At 35.0% G+C, this 19,892-nt stretch overlaps 1 protein-coding gene across 1 annotated transcript in view; it reads right to left on the bottom strand.

The window, feature by feature from the left end:
* The window catches only part of kcnh7 (potassium channel, voltage gated eag related subfamily H, member 7), a 59,421-nt gene that overhangs the window by 22,789 nt on the left and 16,740 nt on the right, over positions 1-19,892 (bottom strand). Inside the window, 3 exon segments of the mRNA XM_051112354.1 lie at positions 2,022-2,236; positions 6,371-6,832; positions 15,853-16,008. Coding sequence (XP_050968311.1) covers positions 2,022-2,236; positions 6,371-6,832; positions 15,853-16,008 — 833 coding nt within the window.

Genomic DNA, 19,892 nt, shown 5'->3' with positions numbered 1-19,892 from the left:
TTTCACATATATGTGTTTAGTCATTATTGGTGCATGTTTGCATGGTACACTGTGCATGTTTCATGATTAGTTCCTACTACTTATTCCAGACATGTGATAAAAATGCATGTAGGTAGAATATGGGGTCCCCACTTTTTGTTGGTTTATCGGTCCTGCTCAAAGCACAGCAAATATTAAATATGAAGCAGAAGGATTTAAGCATTTATGTGTAATCAACAGATATTTTATATCTATTTTGTTCTGTTAATGGTGTTGTAAATAGTTGTTTCGTTTGAAGTCACCATCATTGGTGCTCTCTTTGGTCAGCATGAAACAGGATTCGCAACCCAATTTATTTCAGTAATAGGACACATTTCTGAATGAAACATGATGTTAAAAAAACATTTTTTTCCAAGAACTTTTCGTCCATCCGGAACTGACCAAATAATGAAAAGATCCAGATATCCAGACATTAAAATCTCTTACGCTCACCAAGGCTGCATTAATTGATTAAAAATACAGTAAAAATAGTAATGTTATTACAACATAAAATAACTGGTTATTATTTTAATTAGGGCTGCAAAATGATTAGTCGCAATTAATTGATTTAAAATAAAAGTTTGTTTATATACATATTTACATATGTGTGTTTACTTTGTATATTTATTATGTATATATAAATAAACACATACACGTATATGTTAAGGAAAAATATGTTTGATTTATATGTAAAATATTTATATTTAAATATAACATACATTATGTACAAGTGTTAACAATATATACAAATATTTTTTTTAAATATATACATATATGTGTGTATTTATATATACATAATAAATATACACAGTACACACACATATAGTATGCAAACATAAACTATTTATTAATTTTAAATCAATTAATCGTGAATAATCATTTGAAGCCCTAATTTAAATATATTTTAGAAGCCATTCTAAAATGCTGATTTGGTACTCAAAACCATTTTTTCCAAGTTCTGCTGTTTTTTGTGTTTTTGAACAGCATTTATTTGAATTTATATATATGAATACATGTATTTGTACATCTATTTTAATGCCATTTTTGTTCAATTCAGAGTATATTTGCTGAAAAATAAAGTATTATTTTAAAAAAAAATATTACTAAGCACAAACTTTTAAATGGTAGTGTACATACAAATGAGGAAAACCTCAAAGCTATTCACCTTAAGCAGGAAATAACACAAATGTTATACATATAAAGTGTCAAACACTGAGTGATCTAACAAATGCTGAAAACATAAAGGAATTTCTTAAGAGTCAGCAAGATGCAATTAAGAGCTCATGCAAGAGTTGATTCTTGAATATCGGATTTGGAAGATCATTCCTTTAGAAAGCGACTGTGACTGTAAATGTTTGGAAAGATGATTTTGTGCCTGTCTGTAATAAAACAACAATCACGCACTGACCTCAGACTTCTGGAGTTGATGTGAACTTGTTAAGAGGGAGTGGAGGTAACGTGGCTGTTCTCTACTCAAGCATCAAAGTTTGAACTTGAGCACTGATCATTAGCCAATGAAGAGAGATGAAGGTGTATGTGGGCTGACTACTAATTAGTGGCTTATGTACACTAATTAATTGCTTAAATGATTTGCAATGATTTGTGAAAGGCTGCACTACCTACAACAAAACCCTAAAACAATTACTGAATAGTTATTTGCTAGTTGGCATAAGTTATTACTTTTTGTTTAAAAATTAGAGAATATATTAGCAGTTATTATTATTATATTTACATTTTTTAAGTATACTCAGTAATATAATATAATAATATAATAATTTTAAGTATACTAAGTAGTGTGTGTGTTAGTCCTGTCTAACTTTCACTCCTAGCTGAAGGTCTTCTCTCTGTTATTAAAATAACCCTTGATATGTCTTAATTTTTTAAGAGAGACTAATGTAATATTATTAGTAATCAATAGCGTAATCAATAGCGTTTTGTGAAACCGCTCTGTTGCATTTATAGTAGTAAATGAAAGTTTCCATGATGTAATGTCAATTTCTCACCTGCGTGACCTTTTCTGTGACGTTGTGTGTTCGATCTTTGACCTTTGGTGCGATGATGGTTTTCTCTGAGGAATGCGGAGATGATGCTCGCTTGTCATTGTTGGTCTCTGAGAAGTTGAGAGTGATGAGAGGGATCTTGTTGATGGTGCTGTACTTAGTGAGGTTTGAATCAGACGTGGAACCCAAAATGCTGGACTTGATCTGATTAAATGGACCTAAAACAAATACACACACAAATTATGAGCAGGGTACAACTCGCTCTCTCTCGCTATTAAAAAATATGCAAATCTAGCAGGAGTAACTTTAATAGCGACATCAACACTGATTATTTTAAGAATCTGCATTTCCAAACCAACATTATTAAAATCTGCACCACCAACAACAAGTCAACTGCAAACACAAGATACAAAGACAGTAGACGCACAGACGACAGACATGACAACGGTTAAAATCAAAGAAGTGAAGCTCTAGCCATACCCCCAGCCATCCAAGAGCGCGACACTAGCCAATGAGAAGAAAGCGAAAGAGAGGGGGAAGGGGAGCAAAGAATGATTTCACTTTTGAAAAGTTGAGAGGTCAAAGGTCAAGAGTATCTGATATCATCTCAAGAACTCTTCTGTCTTCTAGATTTATGACAAGAATGCTATAAGAATCTAAACAATCCATTCTCCTATGGAATATGTTAAGTTTAAACTGAGGGGTTTAAAACCCATGTAGGCTTAGAAAAAGAGATTTAGAGGAAGAAAAGAAAGACAGAAGAAGCTGCAAAAGCTCAAACTTAGTTCTTAAATATCGGCTCAAACAATACAGCAAGTGATTTCTGTCCCATGCACTTTCACGTCACGTAAGGCATTACACATGCAAATCTCTCCTCTGTGCCTCTGGCACATTCAGTTATTTTTCAGTATTTTTGTTAATTTGGTGTTTCGGAAGCATTCAGTGTAAGCCTCAGCATGCTTTACACAGGCAGGCAGGCAAGCATGTGCTGAGTAACAGCTCTGTTACCTTTAATACTACGCCCATTATCTGAGAAAGCAAGAGATCACGGATGAACAGGGTGAAAGGAGAGAAAGACAGTGAAAGGCAGTCAAAAGCATCAGTGATAGGTGAGATCTATTAGGTTTTTAAACTGTGTGTGAGGGTATGTGAGAGTAGAAATAAAAATCCCAGCAAGAATAACAGAACCTAAAACTCATCTTGTGGTACCAAGAAGAAAAGAAGGTTCGTAAACAGAATAAATAATTTAGGTGTGAAGGAAGTATAGGCATAAATAATGATCTTTAGCAGTTATGACTAAATTTAAACTTTAAAATTATCCTAAATTTAAACTTTTTTCTTATAATACCAGTTACATTATCATTAGGTAACATCTTTCAAAAAACACTTTCTTAAAGGTACAATTTCATATTTTATACAAGGTAGAGACCATAGTTTTAAGTTGTGCTAATACTGTTAATTGTTAGATGGTTTGTTAGATATCTTCTTCCAAGCATTTAAATCATTTGGTCAATAAACAACCTTGAGTTGTTGAACACATTCAATCAAAATGTTATGACAGTTTCCATGGACTCCATATTCCTTTAGATAAGATATGCAAATGTGTGCTTATTTAATAAGATGGCACTTTCCCTATTAAAAGTCTCAATAAACAATACTTTATATAGCAAGCTTCATTCAGGTTAAAAGAAAGGGAAATCACTATTATAAAGTACTTTGTACTTGTACTGTACTTCATTACTTAACTTATTATTTTGTATTTTGTGCTTATATAAATATGTACATTACCAGTCAAAGGTTTTTGAACAGCAAGATTTTTATTGTTTTTTTTTTTTTTTTTAAAGAAGTCTCTTCTGCTCACCAAGCTTACATTTATATGATCCAAAGTACAGCAAAAACAGTAAAATTGAAATATTTTTCTATTTAAATAACTGTTTTCTATTTGAATATATTTTAAAATATAATTTATTTCTGTGTTTTAAAGCTGAATTTTTAGCATAATTTTTCCAGTCACATAATCCTCTGATTTGCTGCCCAAAAAACATTTCTTACTATTATTATGTTGAAAACAGCTGAGTAGATTTTTTTCAAGTTTCTTTGATGAATAGAAAGTTCAGAATAACAGCATATATCTGAAATAGAAATCTTTTGTAACATTATAAATGTCTTTATCATCACTTTTGATCAATTTAATGCATCCTTGCTAAATAAAAGTATTAATTTCTATCATCTCTTTCGAAAAAACAGCATATTAGAATGATTTCTGAAGGATCATGTGACACTGAAGACTGGAGTAATGATTTGAGTCATAAAAATTTAGCTTTGATCACAGGAATGAATTACATTTCAAAATATATTCAATTAGAAAGCAGTTATTTTAAATAGAAAAAATACTTCACAAAATTACTGCTTTTGCTTTATTTTGGATCAAATAAATGCAGGCTTGGTGAGCAGAAGAGAATTATTCAAAAAACATGAAAAATCTTACTGTTCAAAAACTTTTGACTGGTAGTGTAATAATACTACTTGTAGTACAGTACTACTAAAACTTGCATTTTATTTTATTACATTCCTATGAAATAATTGAAATACTTTTTCTTACCTAACAATTTACTCCATGTACAGGTTATAAAGTATACTGTTTTTCCACTGCTTATCATAATTGGACTCTATAATGTTTATTAAAAATATAGATCTTTGCCTATTTTACTGAACTAACAAGTCACATCACGTTCTGTGTATAATAAAGCATTTTTATGTAACACATCCAATAAAAATCAAAATTTAATGTGGCATTTAATATGACATGTAATTGGCCAAAGCTATAGTCACTCGTCCTTGGAAAGACATCTCTCTATATTCACAACAACATTTTTTAATTATGTTACAGCTATCGCTGAAGAAGAATGTGACTGGAGTGCAAACATGGTCAGTCCATTAACAATTACATCTAAGTGCCAAACAACTATAAAACCAGCTGCAGCTAAAATTAATGCTCAGCAATTTCAGGTAACACATTTCAAGATATAGGTCACGGTTTAACATCTGCTGTGTCCTGGAGCCTTACAAAGTCAAAGCATTGAGAAAATTACTCATTTTAATGAGAAAATCTGCCCTGTCTCTTGATTTCATCAGTCAGTTTCAAGGGCTAAGATTACTTTTGACTTTTAAATATTTAAATACAGTTAAATGTGGAAACCTTACATCCTCTCATATATATTTTTTGCTAGATACTTTGACATAACTGAGTAAAAGTCTGGAAACTGCACCCATACTTAAAGCATAATTTTGACACTCTGGGAAACAGCCTACCCTATTTATATGTAGTGCCTTCAATATTTTTAAAGTTTCTAAATTAATAGTAAATATTTACCATCTTACAATAAAATCAACATATGTGAATTGGAAGTCCCCACAGAGATGAGTAAGCAGTGTTTTTCATTTCTGCTCCTTGCAGTTCATTTTACCAAATTAGGTCACTTTGAAGGAATAGTTCACACATAAATTAAAATGAGCTAAAATGTATTTTATCCTCAGGCCAACCAATATGGAGGCTGTTTCTTCTTCAGAACAGATTAAAGAAATTTAGCATTACATCACTTGCTTAAAAAATATGTCTTCTGCAGTTATTGGGTGCCGTCAGAATGAGAGGTCAAACAGCTGATAAAAACCTTACAATAATCCACACGACTCCAGTCCATCAATTAACTTTCTGTGACACGAAAAGCTGTGAGTTTGTAATAAAAATCTATAATTGAGATGCTTTTTATTTCAAAAAGTCATCTATCCATAATGATTTCTCCAGTGAAAATGTTGTCTACTCTGAATCAGAAGAAAAATATGCATAGATCGCGCAACATTTAAAAGTGAAAAAACAGTGCAAAACAGTTCTAAACATATATGTGGGAGGTTTTTAATGTGAGAGGACAACAGGGAATTAACTTTTTCCACTGGAGGAAACATTATTATGGATTGTGGACTCATATTTTGGCCAAATGATGTTTTTTTTTTTATTACAAACACATAGCTTTTCACTACAGAAGACATTAGTTAATGGACTTGAGTTGTGTGGATTACTTGTGGATTATTGTGAATGTTTTAACAGCTGTTTGGACTCTCATTCTGATGGCACCCCTTCACTGCAGAGAATCCATTGGCGAGCAAGTGATGTAATGCAAAATTTCTCCAAATCTGCTCCAACGAAGAAATAAATCTGTATTTTGGATGGGCTGAGGGTGAGTACATTTTCAGCTAATTTTCTTTTTTTTGGGTGAACAATACCTTTGACACAACCAATAGCAGTCATATAACTCTTCTTAAAAGCTTTTGTGTATTTAGATGTGTTTGTATACCTTCACTAGCATGGCGATCGCGGTACGTCCTTTGTGTATGCGCGCTGAGTCCTTCTAAATCTTGTGTAGATGATACTCTCCTAAACGTGCACATACTGGCCCGTGATGCTCTCCTGGATGCAGTCGGCACAGGCTCCTGGGGGTCCACCCGTTCCCAAGGGCCCCGTGGAGACGAGTGATCTTGTGGCCCTGAGATCGGTGAGCATGAGCCCAGATAATTCTGGCCAATCAAAGCCCAAGTGTCGTTTCCGTAGGAGGGGCTGCAGCTCTCACCGGTGGGTGGGTGGAGTTCACGTGGAGAGAGGGAAAGAGAGACAGATGATGAGCAGGAAGAGCGTTTCTCATTCTGATCGGCCGAATGGATGGTCACCTCATCCGGGTCTTCCTGGGGAAGGGATTGCTTACTCACTCCCAGCATGCTCAGCGGTGCAGGCAGACGAAAACGAAAGAAACGTCCTTTTTCTACAAAAAAAGGGATAGAGTAGGGTTCAGAAGAGTTAACAAGAAAAAGGCATGATTTTACTATTGTATACTGTATAAAATGGTTCAGTACATGTCCTTCTACAGGGTCTGACATTAAGAATGACACCAAAATGAACAAAAATTTCCTCCAAATTCAAGATAATGGGAAATAATTAAACTAAATGTATTATGACTGTAATAATGATTGTCAATTGCAGCATTAGATTGAGATCTGCTCATGCTGCATCAAAAAATTCGTGCTGCATCAAAAAACTGATCAAAATTATAAACGCAACACTTTTGTTTTTGTTTTGCCTCCATTTTTCATGAGCTGAAATCAAAGATCTAAGACTTTTTCAATGTACACAAAAGGCCTATTTCTCTGAAATATCTTTCACAAATCTGTGTTAGTGAGCACTTCTCCTTTGCCGAGATAATCCATCAAGATGCTCAAGATGCTGATTAGACAGCATGATTATTGCACAGGTATGCCTTAGGCTGCCCACAATAAAAAGCCACTCTAAAATGTGCAGAACAGATTATCTTGGCAAAGGAGAAGTGCCCACTAACACAGATTTAGACAGATTTGTGAACAATATTTGAGAGAAACAGGCCTTTTGTGTACATAGAAAAAGTCTTAGATCTTTGAGTTCAGCTCATGAAAAATAGGGGCAAAAACAGAAGTGTTGCGTTTAGAATTTTGGTCAGTGTATATGTGACCCTGGACCACAAAACCATAAGGGTCAATTTTCAATTTTAATTTTAAACTGAAATTTATACATAATGAATATGATTTCTATTAATGTATAGTTTGTTAGGATAGGACAATATTTGGCCGAGATACAACTATTGAAAATCTGAAAACTGAGGGTGCAAAGAAATTAAATTATTGAGAAAATCACCTTTAAAGTTGTCCAAATGAAGTTCTTAGCAATGCATATTACTAATAAAAATTAAGTTTTGATTTAGTTTGAATTTACAAAAAATCATCATGGAACATGATCTTTACTTAATATCCTAATGATTTTTGGCATAAAAGAAAAATTGATCATTTTGACCCAAACAATGTATTGTTTGCTATTGCTACAAATATACCGGTGCTACTTATGACTGGTTTTGTGGTCCAGGGTCACATATTTGCAGCATTAAACTTTTCTGTTGAGCGTATGAATGTGACGTTTCTGTTGAGTGTATGAATGCAATAGCCATCAGTGATAAAGAATTTTTTGTAAATTCTAAATTCTGAGAATTCTAAACTCTTGAGAATTTATTTGTAAACAACAAAGAGCATATACAATGTAAGCAAGAAATTCATTTTGCAGTATAGACAGCTTCAGTGATTATAATGGGAGTTTTTGCAAGAGCATGGTCAGTAAGCTGAAGTCATGACCTGCTTCCATGATGGGAAACATTCTTTGCTCGCTTTCTGTATATAATTTAATGCCAATTCGACTTTTGTTGATGTTAATAAAATTGTGTTTGTAACAGTATTCGGATTCGTTGAATGGTTTAGGTATTTGACAAAAGACAACACAGATAAATTTAAGAAGGTTATTATAAAAATTGCCCTTACAAGCGTAAAAAAATGCCCCAGGAAATCACCTCCAGGGAGCAAACATTGCCCCTTAATAGAAAAGGTCATTTCTGGCCATGTCCTCCTCCACCTTCTTAATTGGATGTGCTTGTTTTTGTGTGAGCAGCTTCTCCTGCTGACTGGTTCAGATCAGCATCTGCCTTATTCAAAAAGCACCATAAATAGTGAAAACAGTCCCTGAGGGTACTCCAGGGGCTCCAGGAAGAAAGATTTATATTTTCATGATATATCTAACTTCCAAGTCTTTTCTACTTTCTAGCTAATTACCTGCTCTACAATCTTTGTATTATGCAATAATGTTACACAATGTTCTTTATGGAAGGTGTGATAAAGTGTTACTATGAAAAATCAACCTTTTTCAAAAAAATCAATTTGCCATATTTGTCCAAATGAAGTTCTTAGCAATGCATATTACTAATCAAAAATTAAGTTTTGATATATTTACGGTAGGAAATGTATACACCTGGCTTTAGGGTGAGTAAATTATAGGGCAATTTTTATTTTTGGGTGAACGATAACTTTAAGTATCTGTTAACCCAAGGGTCACTGCATGTGTTTGCATAGTCATAAAGAGCAAGGAGAAAGCAGAGAAGACATGATTATTTCTAACACCAGAATAACTAAGGACACTTTGAAAAAGAGTTCATGTACGGTGCAATTTACAGCATTACAGCAGCCGTCAAACAAGGTTATACTGATGGGGTCTCTGCAGCAAAACCTCTGCAGCCATGCGGTCCTACCCACACTGTGAATCTTTAACAAGAACTTCCTGAATGTTAAACAAGCAGAAATGTCTCTGATGGAGGAAAAACTGGGACATCAGCATCAATGAAATTCAGTGAGAAGACGAGAGGAGACATGGATCAAATGAGTTTTCTCCCTGTATCTTTCTCCTCTGGAGGGCAAGAGAGCCCCAGGACCCAACATGGATTTCATTACCTGAGCTTCATATCAACCACAGAGAAAATACAGCTAAATTATTTATGGACCAGTGAGACCAACTTAATCAAATATTATATTACTGGGCAATACCACAATGCTGGGTGAAGGAGAGCTTCATGAACACTTGATGCCCTACAAAAACATTATTGGTGTGCTAGGATAACTCATGACATTTGGTTCTATGGTATTTGTGTTGCTGACATAACACTCCAAGCAGCCTCAGCAGTGGTCTTATGACATGCTACATTTCATTTAAAACAATTTTAAAAAGTTTTCTAATTTAATCCATGTAGGTCTGTGTACTTTCTGGTCATTTAATTTTCTACTTAAAAAGTAATAAGGAGAAATGAGAAATGCCTCGATCACATCTGTAACCCTCGTTCCCTGAAAGAGGGAACGGAGACGTTACGTCATAACTGACGTATTTGGGGTCCTACTTGGAAGCCCAAATATGTCAGTTATGACGTAACGCCGTAGAGTACGAGTGAAGGGGAATGTCTCGGTTACATCCGTAACCCTCGTTCCCCAAAGGAGGGAACGGAGACGTTACATCATAACTGACGAAGAGGAACTGTTTTTTTTAGAATCGGAAAAACATTCATTTTCAATAGTAGAGATGCAGCAGGCGAGCCAAGCTTATTCACAAGAATTCTGTGTCTTTGCTGTGTAGGCTAGTGGCTCTTACAAGATAAAAAAAAAAATCTAAATTTTCATGGCTGCTACATGTTAATGACACAATAGAAATGACTGTATTCATAACCAGTAAAACAGCATTTGACTTTTACTGTGCGTGATCTAAAACTACATGGAATACAATATGATACTTCTGATTACTGATTTTAGCCTACTCATTTTATTTTTGGCCTATTTAAGAAAAACCTCACAGGTAACATGTTTTCATTTGTTATTTCATTTGTTTCAGTGCCACCCATGCATTCAAAACAAATATTAAAGCATAATCTATTTTTTTACCCATGAACAAAAATGTAGCTTAATTTTTGTTTCCCCGTTTCTTAAAACATTAAAAAAAGGAAAATCAAACTGTTTCTCATTTCTTTTTATTTCTTAAGTAGAAAATTAAATGACCAGAAGATACACAAACCGGTTTGAATGTTTTGTGTATCGTTCGTTTACTCATTTTTTGATTTAATACTGAAAATAAAAAAAAAAAATTGAGAAAACGGCTTTTCTCAATTCAGCAAGAATTCAGCTTAATTTTTTGTTTTGTGTTCAGGGGTAAAAAAATGAATAAACAACTTGAATAATGGATTCTGACACATGGGCGAGAATTAAACGCCCCCTTCTGCTGATTGGTCAGCTGATGATTGTGCGTTTGTCTGCTTCTTTGGATTACTGAGTTTATTGGAACTGTGTGAACTAGGGTAACTAGCTCATTTTAAACATTTTTATTTAACAAAAAAGCATTCTTAAATGAACTATACTTTATAAGCTGTTTCCTTCTGGGGCCTGAAAAGGGGAGTTTTTTGTCGATAAACAATATTTTTTTGCTGTGTGTGTTTTTGTGCTGGTACCTTGACTGATTTAGGGCTGTCATGGATGAATAAATATGACACTAAAATTGCCAGTAGGTGGCAGCAAGTCCGTTTTAATAAATGATTCACTGAATATATACTATATATACATACTATATTTAAATCTTGCATTGCAGTCTTGTGTGGGAGTTCGCAGCAGCCCGCGCCATGTACAAGCGCACATCCCTTTGAGATATCGATCATAATAAATTTTATTAAAACAAAAGACTACATTGTAAAACTCAGAAGCGTTTAATATCTCTGTTCTCCTGTTGCCAGAATTATAGTTCTTGCATGAACGTCAGTTAGTCAATGCATTATACTTTCCTTTTTGTATTAGTGTTTAAAATATTTAATTTAAAAGTAATTAATTAATCAAACAAACTTATTGGAGGACGAAGGTATGCCCAGATGATGCAAAGCATAGAATTTATATCCACACAGAGACAAACCCCATCTAGGCTCTGCCCTGGTACGGGTTGATTCGAGCCATTTATTTGTATGTTTGATGAGAAACAGATGAAACTGCAATAAACGCGTTAAGAATCTGTACAACTGCAGCAGTGGAGGACTAGTATTCTGCCACGTGAAACTGAGGAAGAACTGGTGACAACACGGTTTGATCGTCGGCTGACCAATCAGCAGAAAGGGGCGTTTAATTCCCGCCCATGTGTCGAAATCGAATATTCAAGTTGTTTTTTTCTACCGCTGAACAAAAAACTAAAAATTAAGCTGAATTTTTTTGGAAAAAACGAAAAAGGAGCCGTTTCCTCAATTTTCTATTTTCAATATTAAAAAAAAATTATGAACGGAATTTACACGAAACATTCAAAACAAATATTAAAGCATAAATTAAATTTTTACCCATTAACAAAAATACGAAAAATTCTGCTAAATTTTAGTACAATGTTGGTAACCAAACGTTTTTGCTCAGAACATCCTCTTTTATGCTCCACAGAAGAAACTAAGTTATACAGTCTTGGAAATACATGAGAGTGAATAAATGATGACTTTTGATTTTTGGGCGAACTATTCTTTTAACACTTTAAAAATGTATTCGTACCAGGATTGAGTTGTGCAAAAAGAGCAAAAAGAGAAATGTTAATTAAATTGGTGAAAAACCTAAAGCATTTATTATTATTTTACCAAAAACTAAACAGCTTTTCATGATTATTTTACACCCCATTTCTAACCCTTAGAATTAAACAGACCATTTTTGCTGCCACACCCCATTTGGCTTTGAATATATTAGTCTTAAAGTTATCTATAAGCTAGTTTGCTCAAAAACAATGACAAAATTAGCTTTTAGTAGATATAAGCATTCAAAACTTACAGTCTCTAACTTCCGCCAATATGGATCAGTGATTTTGATGACATCACCACGCACTTCAGCTTCTCATCAAACTTTCTGACCAATCAAAATGCCCTCTAGCATCCAAAGCTTCCCGCCCCTACACTATAAATAGACACTTAAGCTGCAACTGAAATCAGTCACTTGTTTAAAGAGTATACATTTTCTGCATAGGGAATGGCACTATATAGGGGATAGGGAACGATTCAGGCAGTGTATATGCATTCCGTTGGGGCGAATGAAGTCTGGTTTCACGCTGTGTCACATGAATCGTCGCAGCACACTCACAGCCTGCTCACAGACACAATAGCACGGAGCGGATCACACGCATGAGTCGGCACAGAGCACAAAACGTATCTGACACATTTGAATTCTACACAGAATGCTATTTTATAGTGATATGGATGAGATTGTGGCTGCCATACACTGTCAGATGCAGCTTTACTGAGCTCAATGGCTCTGGCTTACGCAGTGATATAAACTAAACCAGTGTTTCCCCTGCCATTATATTAGGAGGGGCGACCTGCCCCACCAACAGCACCCCCCGTCCCCCTTGAAGGTACAGTTAATTTTATTTAATTTTATTTTCTAAATAGTGCCAGATCACAACAAATGTCATTTAAGGTTACCTTTCCTATAAAACAGGTCTATACCTTGTACCTGTAATCTTTTATTAAACAAACTAAATTGTTGCATGTTATTTATCTTATTTACACAACGGCATGTAATTTCTGTCTCTACATGGATGCGCATCTACAATTTCTCCTCCGTGAAGTCCATTCATAAAAACGGAATTTACTCTATAGCGCGGAATGCCACGAAATTCGTCAATTTTTGGATGAATAAATCGAAATTGGGTCTTGTTATATGTTATATGTTTTTTATACAATATAATGTATAATGTCTTTATATATTTATATTTTTGGCCAATTTAAATAAAACAAATAAATTATAAAAATAAATATTACAACCAGATTAACCACTTAATTGTAGAAAAAAATTCTACAGTTATTAAAACTTTTTTAACAGAATATTCACACAAATTTTCTTCCATGTATTAATTTTAACAGTAAACCTCTGTTTGTTTGCCAAAAAATAAAAGGGTTTAATTTTCATTTGATTAAAAATAAATAAATAAATATTTAACTTTATCAGAAAAATAAAAACAGAACAATTTCTGAAAGAAAAGAAAGAAAAAGATTGTAAGGCCCTATTGTTCAAAATGTTGAAATTGAGAGTTTTGGGCTCTTTTTTTTTCACTGAAATAAAAGTTTTTTGTTATTATACAGTAGGGCTGGGTATCGAGTTTGATACTTTTTAGGCACCGACCGAAACGCTTCGATACCATTGAGTATCGAAAAACCTCTTGTCGTTCATTAAAACAATCTTCATCCATACTGGCATTTCAGAAAAGATATCTGTCCATACTACATGACCGAAAGTGTGCGTTACGTGGCCATTCCCGAACACTGTAGCATGATGCTACATAAGACAATAAATAAGATTTAAATTCTGCTTTTACTCAAAACTCATTTTAAACCACCAGTGAGTGTTTGTAATAACTTACATTTGCTGTCAAATGTGTGTTTTGGCCATGTAATGTTGCTGAAATATGTTATGTCCTCTGAGTCAGAACAGCGATTGCAGAGGAGAGAAGGCATCTAACGTTATACATACCGGCAGACAGCGCTGGAAGGTGCTAGTACTTGTCAGTAAATTAGTGGAAAATGAATAGAAATTATGATTCTGAGGTATGCATTTTAAAACAAACATACAATACTGTGCATGTAGCCTAACAGATGTGTAAACTGAAAACTTTTTGAGCTTTATTAAAATTATTTTCACTGATTTATTGTGTTGGATATATTTCGCTATAATGCACTCATTTGCAAGCTGCGGATTTGCTTTTGGCAGCAATATAGTTTTTTCCTGCTCTCTACTTCAGTAACAGCCTCTTTGCATCACATTTTTGTTAACCTGACACACTTCGCACATTCATGTGCAACACAAATTGTTGCAATCAACCTGAAATGTGTAAAGGACCTTGATAAAAGCATTTCTAACACGTTTTGATTTGGGCCTTCCAGGATGTGCAGAGTTGCAGGTGCTACACAAAGCTACATTTTACCCGCACATTACTCTTATCATTTGCTCTTATGCTGTATAATAATAGCATGTATTCTACTCTCTCATTACCTCTGTAAAAGTTCTTATTACAGGATAGCATGAATATGTGCTGTTTAAATGTATTCATCCGGCTGACATCAGACAGAATCTTAACTGATTATTATTACATATTTCATTTAATTCAAAAGCCATATGAAGTTATAAACCCCTAAATCTTGTACACCAGTTAAATGTTTTGATTTTACATCTAGAATCTGTTTTTTAATCTCTGCAGTGTGATTTCTCTCTTTCTCTCTGTCTGTCTCTTCCCTGGGGTTTCAGTACCACGCCAGCATTAATTAAAAGTCTCTCCAAACTGGGCTATTTATATCGCTCCTTCATCAAAACAACCTAATGCACCCCACAAAAGAGGCTTTTTGGAGGGGGACGTCCTTCAATTTTTGATCAGAGCAAAGCCTAATAAATCTTTGAAAGAATCAGGGTGGAAAAGCTTATAAATTTTACTAGCTAGTTTGTCTCTGCTTTACTGGTTCAGTGCACTTCCTGCCTACTAAGCCCTCAGCCCTGCTCTCAAAGGAAGCAAGATCTAGGAAATCTACATTCATCCCAGCTGGAAGTTTTTGTCACCATTTTTTTTTTAAAGCATCATGTTGTATGTCTCAGCATAACACTGACTGCATTGCCATAGCAAATCATCGGTTTATAGCAGCCCTGACTAAACAGTGCCTCTAACTCGCTCACATACTGTACAGTGCGAACACACGCAGATGTCCTTTTCAAAACATTCCCTGTTGCTATGATACCACAGAGACGGTATTAGCATTGGATATTAATTGGATTTCATAGTTCAGATGTGACTTTCCAATACAGAGTTAGAGGAGGACATCAGGCAGGGTGTGTGTATGTGTGCATATGTGTGTAAACTGATGCAGTAGCATATTTTGCAGAAATGCAATGCAGCAGTTTTATTGCTTACAGGTCTCTATGAACATTTGTCATAATTATAGCATGTGCACCCACACACGCACACTCTCTCTCTCTCTGTTTGTATCTGATGGTTTAGTGAGCGCCGTTTTCCTGAACGGGATCCTATAAATGAAGCGCCGTTCAGCACCTGGCCTCAGGGATCCAAATAATTGTAACACTGTGTCACATAAATTATTTTCCCCCACTTCATTTCATTTCTGGCTGACTGGGTTTGGTCTTGACAGTGTGTGCTGGTGAGCCAGAGCAACTGGAGCAAATAAAACCTTTCTTTCTCATCCTCTGCCTTCTCCATATTTTCTTCTACACACCTCTCCATTTATTCCTTCTCAGCCACCATGCCCAATTTGTTTGAAATTTTCTCATCCTCTTTTTCATCTGGCAGACAGGTAGTAAGCAATTAAAGCAGATGCTGGCAATGGATCGCATTGATGGAAATGAGAAAAAACAGAGGGAATGATTGAATAAAGAAATAAAGTAGGAGCCTCACTTGGTTCTTGTCTGGCTGGAGAGGTGTGGTTGAGTCGGTCTAATGAATCCATGCTGCCCTCTTTCAACACGTAATCGAAGCTCAAGATGAACATCATGACAACACCCTCTTCGTTCTTCACCGGAATGATGTGTGTCGCACACAGGAAGTCTGATCCTGCGAAAATAAAGTGACAAAAACTATTTATTCATTATCTTTTGATTTAGAAAACAAATCAAATCCAACCATTAAGTTCAGTGAACATATTTGCTCTTTAAATGACCGTCAACCCCTCTGATTAATTACAGTTCTTCATACTAATTAGCTTAATTAGCATAAGTGTATTGATAAACAACCAGAGGCTGAAGGTGGTTATGGAGAGCAGGTTACATTTGCTATCTCACCACATAAACAAACATGCAGTTTTGGGTGTGGATGTTGACGCTCATTCAGTTTGACAGGTTCGGGATTCACTCTGACAGGCAAAGATGAGGGTCGTCATGGCAACTATAGGGCAAGACGACCTGTGAGAAAATGCACAATGGAGACCTGGCTCTGATTTGTCTTCACATTTGATGGAAGCCTGTGGATTTGTGTTGATCATTACTGGGGTGCAAGAGTTATCAGGAATGCTAATTAACCATAGGCCGCCATCTCCGAAAACACAATTATCCTCATCATTGTCATAACTACAATAATTTTTATAATTATCATTCTGTTTTTTCAGTGCATTCATATGAGCAACAGACTTCACAGTAATAAGTCAATGGTGCTGGAGTTTGAGAATTGCTCAGTCACTGCTTCAGAAAAACTGCAGATTCTTTATAGTGGCACCTGACACATCTCCTTTCACTGACCAATTTTGAATTGAAAAAGAGTTTTAAAGGGATAGCTCACCTAAAAATGAAAATTCTGTTATTAATTACTTACCCTCATGTCATTCCAAACTCATAAGACCTTTGTTTATCTTCAGAACACAAATTAAGATATGTGACCCTGGACCACAAAACCAGTCATAAGGGTCAATTTAGTAATCAAATAAATAAGCTTTCCATTGATGTATGATTTGTTAGGACAGGACAATTTGGTTGAGATACAACTGTTTAAAAAATTTGGAATCTGAGAGTGCAAAAAAATCCAAATATTGAGAAAATCGCCTTTAAAGTTGTCCAAATGAAGTTCTTGCCAATACATATTACTAATCAGAAATTACGTTTTGATATATTTACAATGGGAAATTTACAAAATATCTTCATGGAACATGATCGTTATTTAAAGGAGAAGTCCACTTCCAGAACAACAATTTACAAATAATTTACTCACCCCCTTGTCATCCAAGATGTTTATGTCTTTCTGTCTTTAGTCGTAAAGAAATTATGGTTTTTGAGGAAAGTATTTCAGGATTTTTCGTCATATAATGGACTTGATTGGCGCCCCGATTTTGAACTTCCAAAATATACCACAGGCTCTGGGATGTGCGTTCACGATGCTACGAATTAGTGATGGGTCGTTCTTGAATTCATTTTGAATGAATCTTTAATGTGACTCGCGAAGAACAAGTCGTTGGGGAGTGATTCGTTCAGTCGCACATGCGCAACATCCTATTAGGTTCTGTACTGGAATTAGTTCACCTGTTTCGAGTCTTCAGGTTTTTTGAGTCGTTCGTTCATCTTATGGGGCTGTCACGTGATGAACGAACGACTCGAACCCGAAGACTCGAGAGATGAACTAATCAATTCTTTTTCCGGCTCACACTGCATTGGTTGAGCTTATGGGGCTGTCATGTGATGAACAAACGACTCAAACTCGAAAACTTTTCAGATAAGAGGCGAGGAGAGCCTTTGCGCGTTCCGCCTACGTTCCGCGTGACCTTTTGAGGTGATTCAATAGTACGTAGCATTGTGAACGCGCATCCTAGAGCCTGTGCTACAAGAGATTTTGTGCTTAAAAAGTATACAAATTTTCATTTCCCGAAAAAAAAAGATCCTTATTCCTCGGCTGGGATCATTTAGAGCCCTTTGAAGCTGCATTTAAACTACATTTTGGAAGTTCAAAATCAGGGCACCAATCAAGTCCATTATATGAAGAAAAATCCTGAAATACTTTCCTCAAAAAATACCTGTGCTACTTAAGACTGGTTTTGTGGTCCAGTGTCACATATTTTTGATAAAAATCTGAGAGCTTTCTGCTCCTGCATAGACAGCAATGTAACTGACACATTCAAGGCCCAGAAAGGTAGTAAGGACATTGTTAAAATAGTCCATGTGACATCAGTGACATCAGTTCAACCATAACGTTATAAAGCTACAGGAATACTTTTTGTGTGCAAAGAAAACATAACGACTTTATTCAACAATTACTTCTCTTCCGGGTCAGAAAGCTCTCGGATTTAATCAAAAATAACTTAATTTGTGTTTCAAAGATGAACAAAGGTCTTACCAGTTTGAAACGACATGAGGGTGAGGAATTAATAACAGAATTTTCTTCATTTTTGGGTGAACTATCCCTTTAAGTCCGGGTTTATACCCTATACATTATACATAAAAAGTTGATCTATGTTCAACTGTGTCACTTCACCAACAGTCACTGTCACTCATGCAGATGGAAACTGCGACTTCAGGTCTCTGCAAATCGCTGTCAGTGCGATCGCCTTTTCAGGACGATGAGTTCATCTGCTTTGACGGCTACTCATGTCAGTTTATTTTGCATTATCTCAACAACAATCAGAGTGACAAGAATTCCCTGTTCGATTATTCTGGCCTGCAGGAGCAGCCGTTGTGTGCAAGCCTATATAGAATCAGCTCAGTTTAGAAAAAACTTGTTTGAATGATCACATATCAATTAGAAAGACACACAGAAGAAAAAAGTGTTTGTTTGTCTGCTTTATTTGGCCATGTGATCTATAAATAAATCTGGGCTTTCGCCGAGTGTGCCCAGTGTTTCTCTGTCAATCTGTGATATTTTAAGCAGCTGTGCATGCACATACGCACATACACACTCACCACAGAACTTCTGCAATCACCACCTGCAGAACATCTATAATGCACAAACACTCAAACACACACCTGGAACTAACAACAGCAATCAGTGCTTAAAGAGCTCAGATAAACAATATCATCATTACGGCAGCTACAATGACACAGTTCGGAGAACATCATTTTCATGCTTAGAAATCATTTTGAAGGGTTTCTTGAACTTCTGTGAAAAAGCAAATCACAGTAACTACTGTATGCATTTGCTCAAAAATGATTTATGATTGACATCAAATGAGTTTATGATGTGCCTTGTGAAACAATGTTTTTCAACTGGATCCAGGACACCTAAGGGGTGGTTGAAACGGTCTGCAGGTATTTTTTTTAAATAAGTGTAATAAATAGAATAGTACACAATAGAAAAGAATAATAAAAAGAGAACCACAAAATTAATACTGATATTGCTTCAGAAATTTTTGAGATAGATTTTTTTTTTTAAATGACAACTGCATTGTATACTTAGCCATATAGTAGGTTTAAGTTTCCGTTACAGTAATTTAAAGGTGCTTTAAATTGGAAATAGTATCTAGTTTCCAGGTAATACTGTATTTTAGACTTTTATAACTATTTTTTACTTTTCACAGCATAAATGGGTGTTTATATATGAAAAAACCTGCTGCCATTATATTTTAGGGGATCCCACAAATATGAAAGCCTATATCCACCACTGAATAAAAAACAAAAGAAGGTAATTGCAAGTTTTTATCTCACAATTCTGACTTTTTTTTTCGCAATTGCAAGTTTACATCTAACATGTCTAACTTTTTTTCTCCGATTCATGTAATACAAAATTGCAATTCTGACTTTTCTCAGAATTGTGAGATATAAACTCGCAATTTTGATAAATGATGTCAGATTTACGAGATATAAACTTTCAATTTGGACTTTTTTCTCAGAATTGCAGTATATAAACTCGCAGTTGCGAGTAATAAAGTCAGGATAGCAGGATATAAACTCTATATAAAGTTACGTGAAGTCATAATTGCAAGATTTCTGCAAGAAGGAACAGGAAAACCATATATGGGCACA

The sequence above is a fragment of the Labeo rohita genome, chromosome 6 (assembly GCF_022985175.1).
Source record: "Labeo rohita strain BAU-BD-2019 chromosome 6, IGBB_LRoh.1.0, whole genome shotgun sequence".
Taxonomy (NCBI): Eukaryota; Metazoa; Chordata; class Actinopteri; order Cypriniformes; family Cyprinidae; genus Labeo; species Labeo rohita.
Note: the sequence above shows the minus strand (reverse complement) of the source record. Positions and strands in the feature narration are given on the sequence as shown.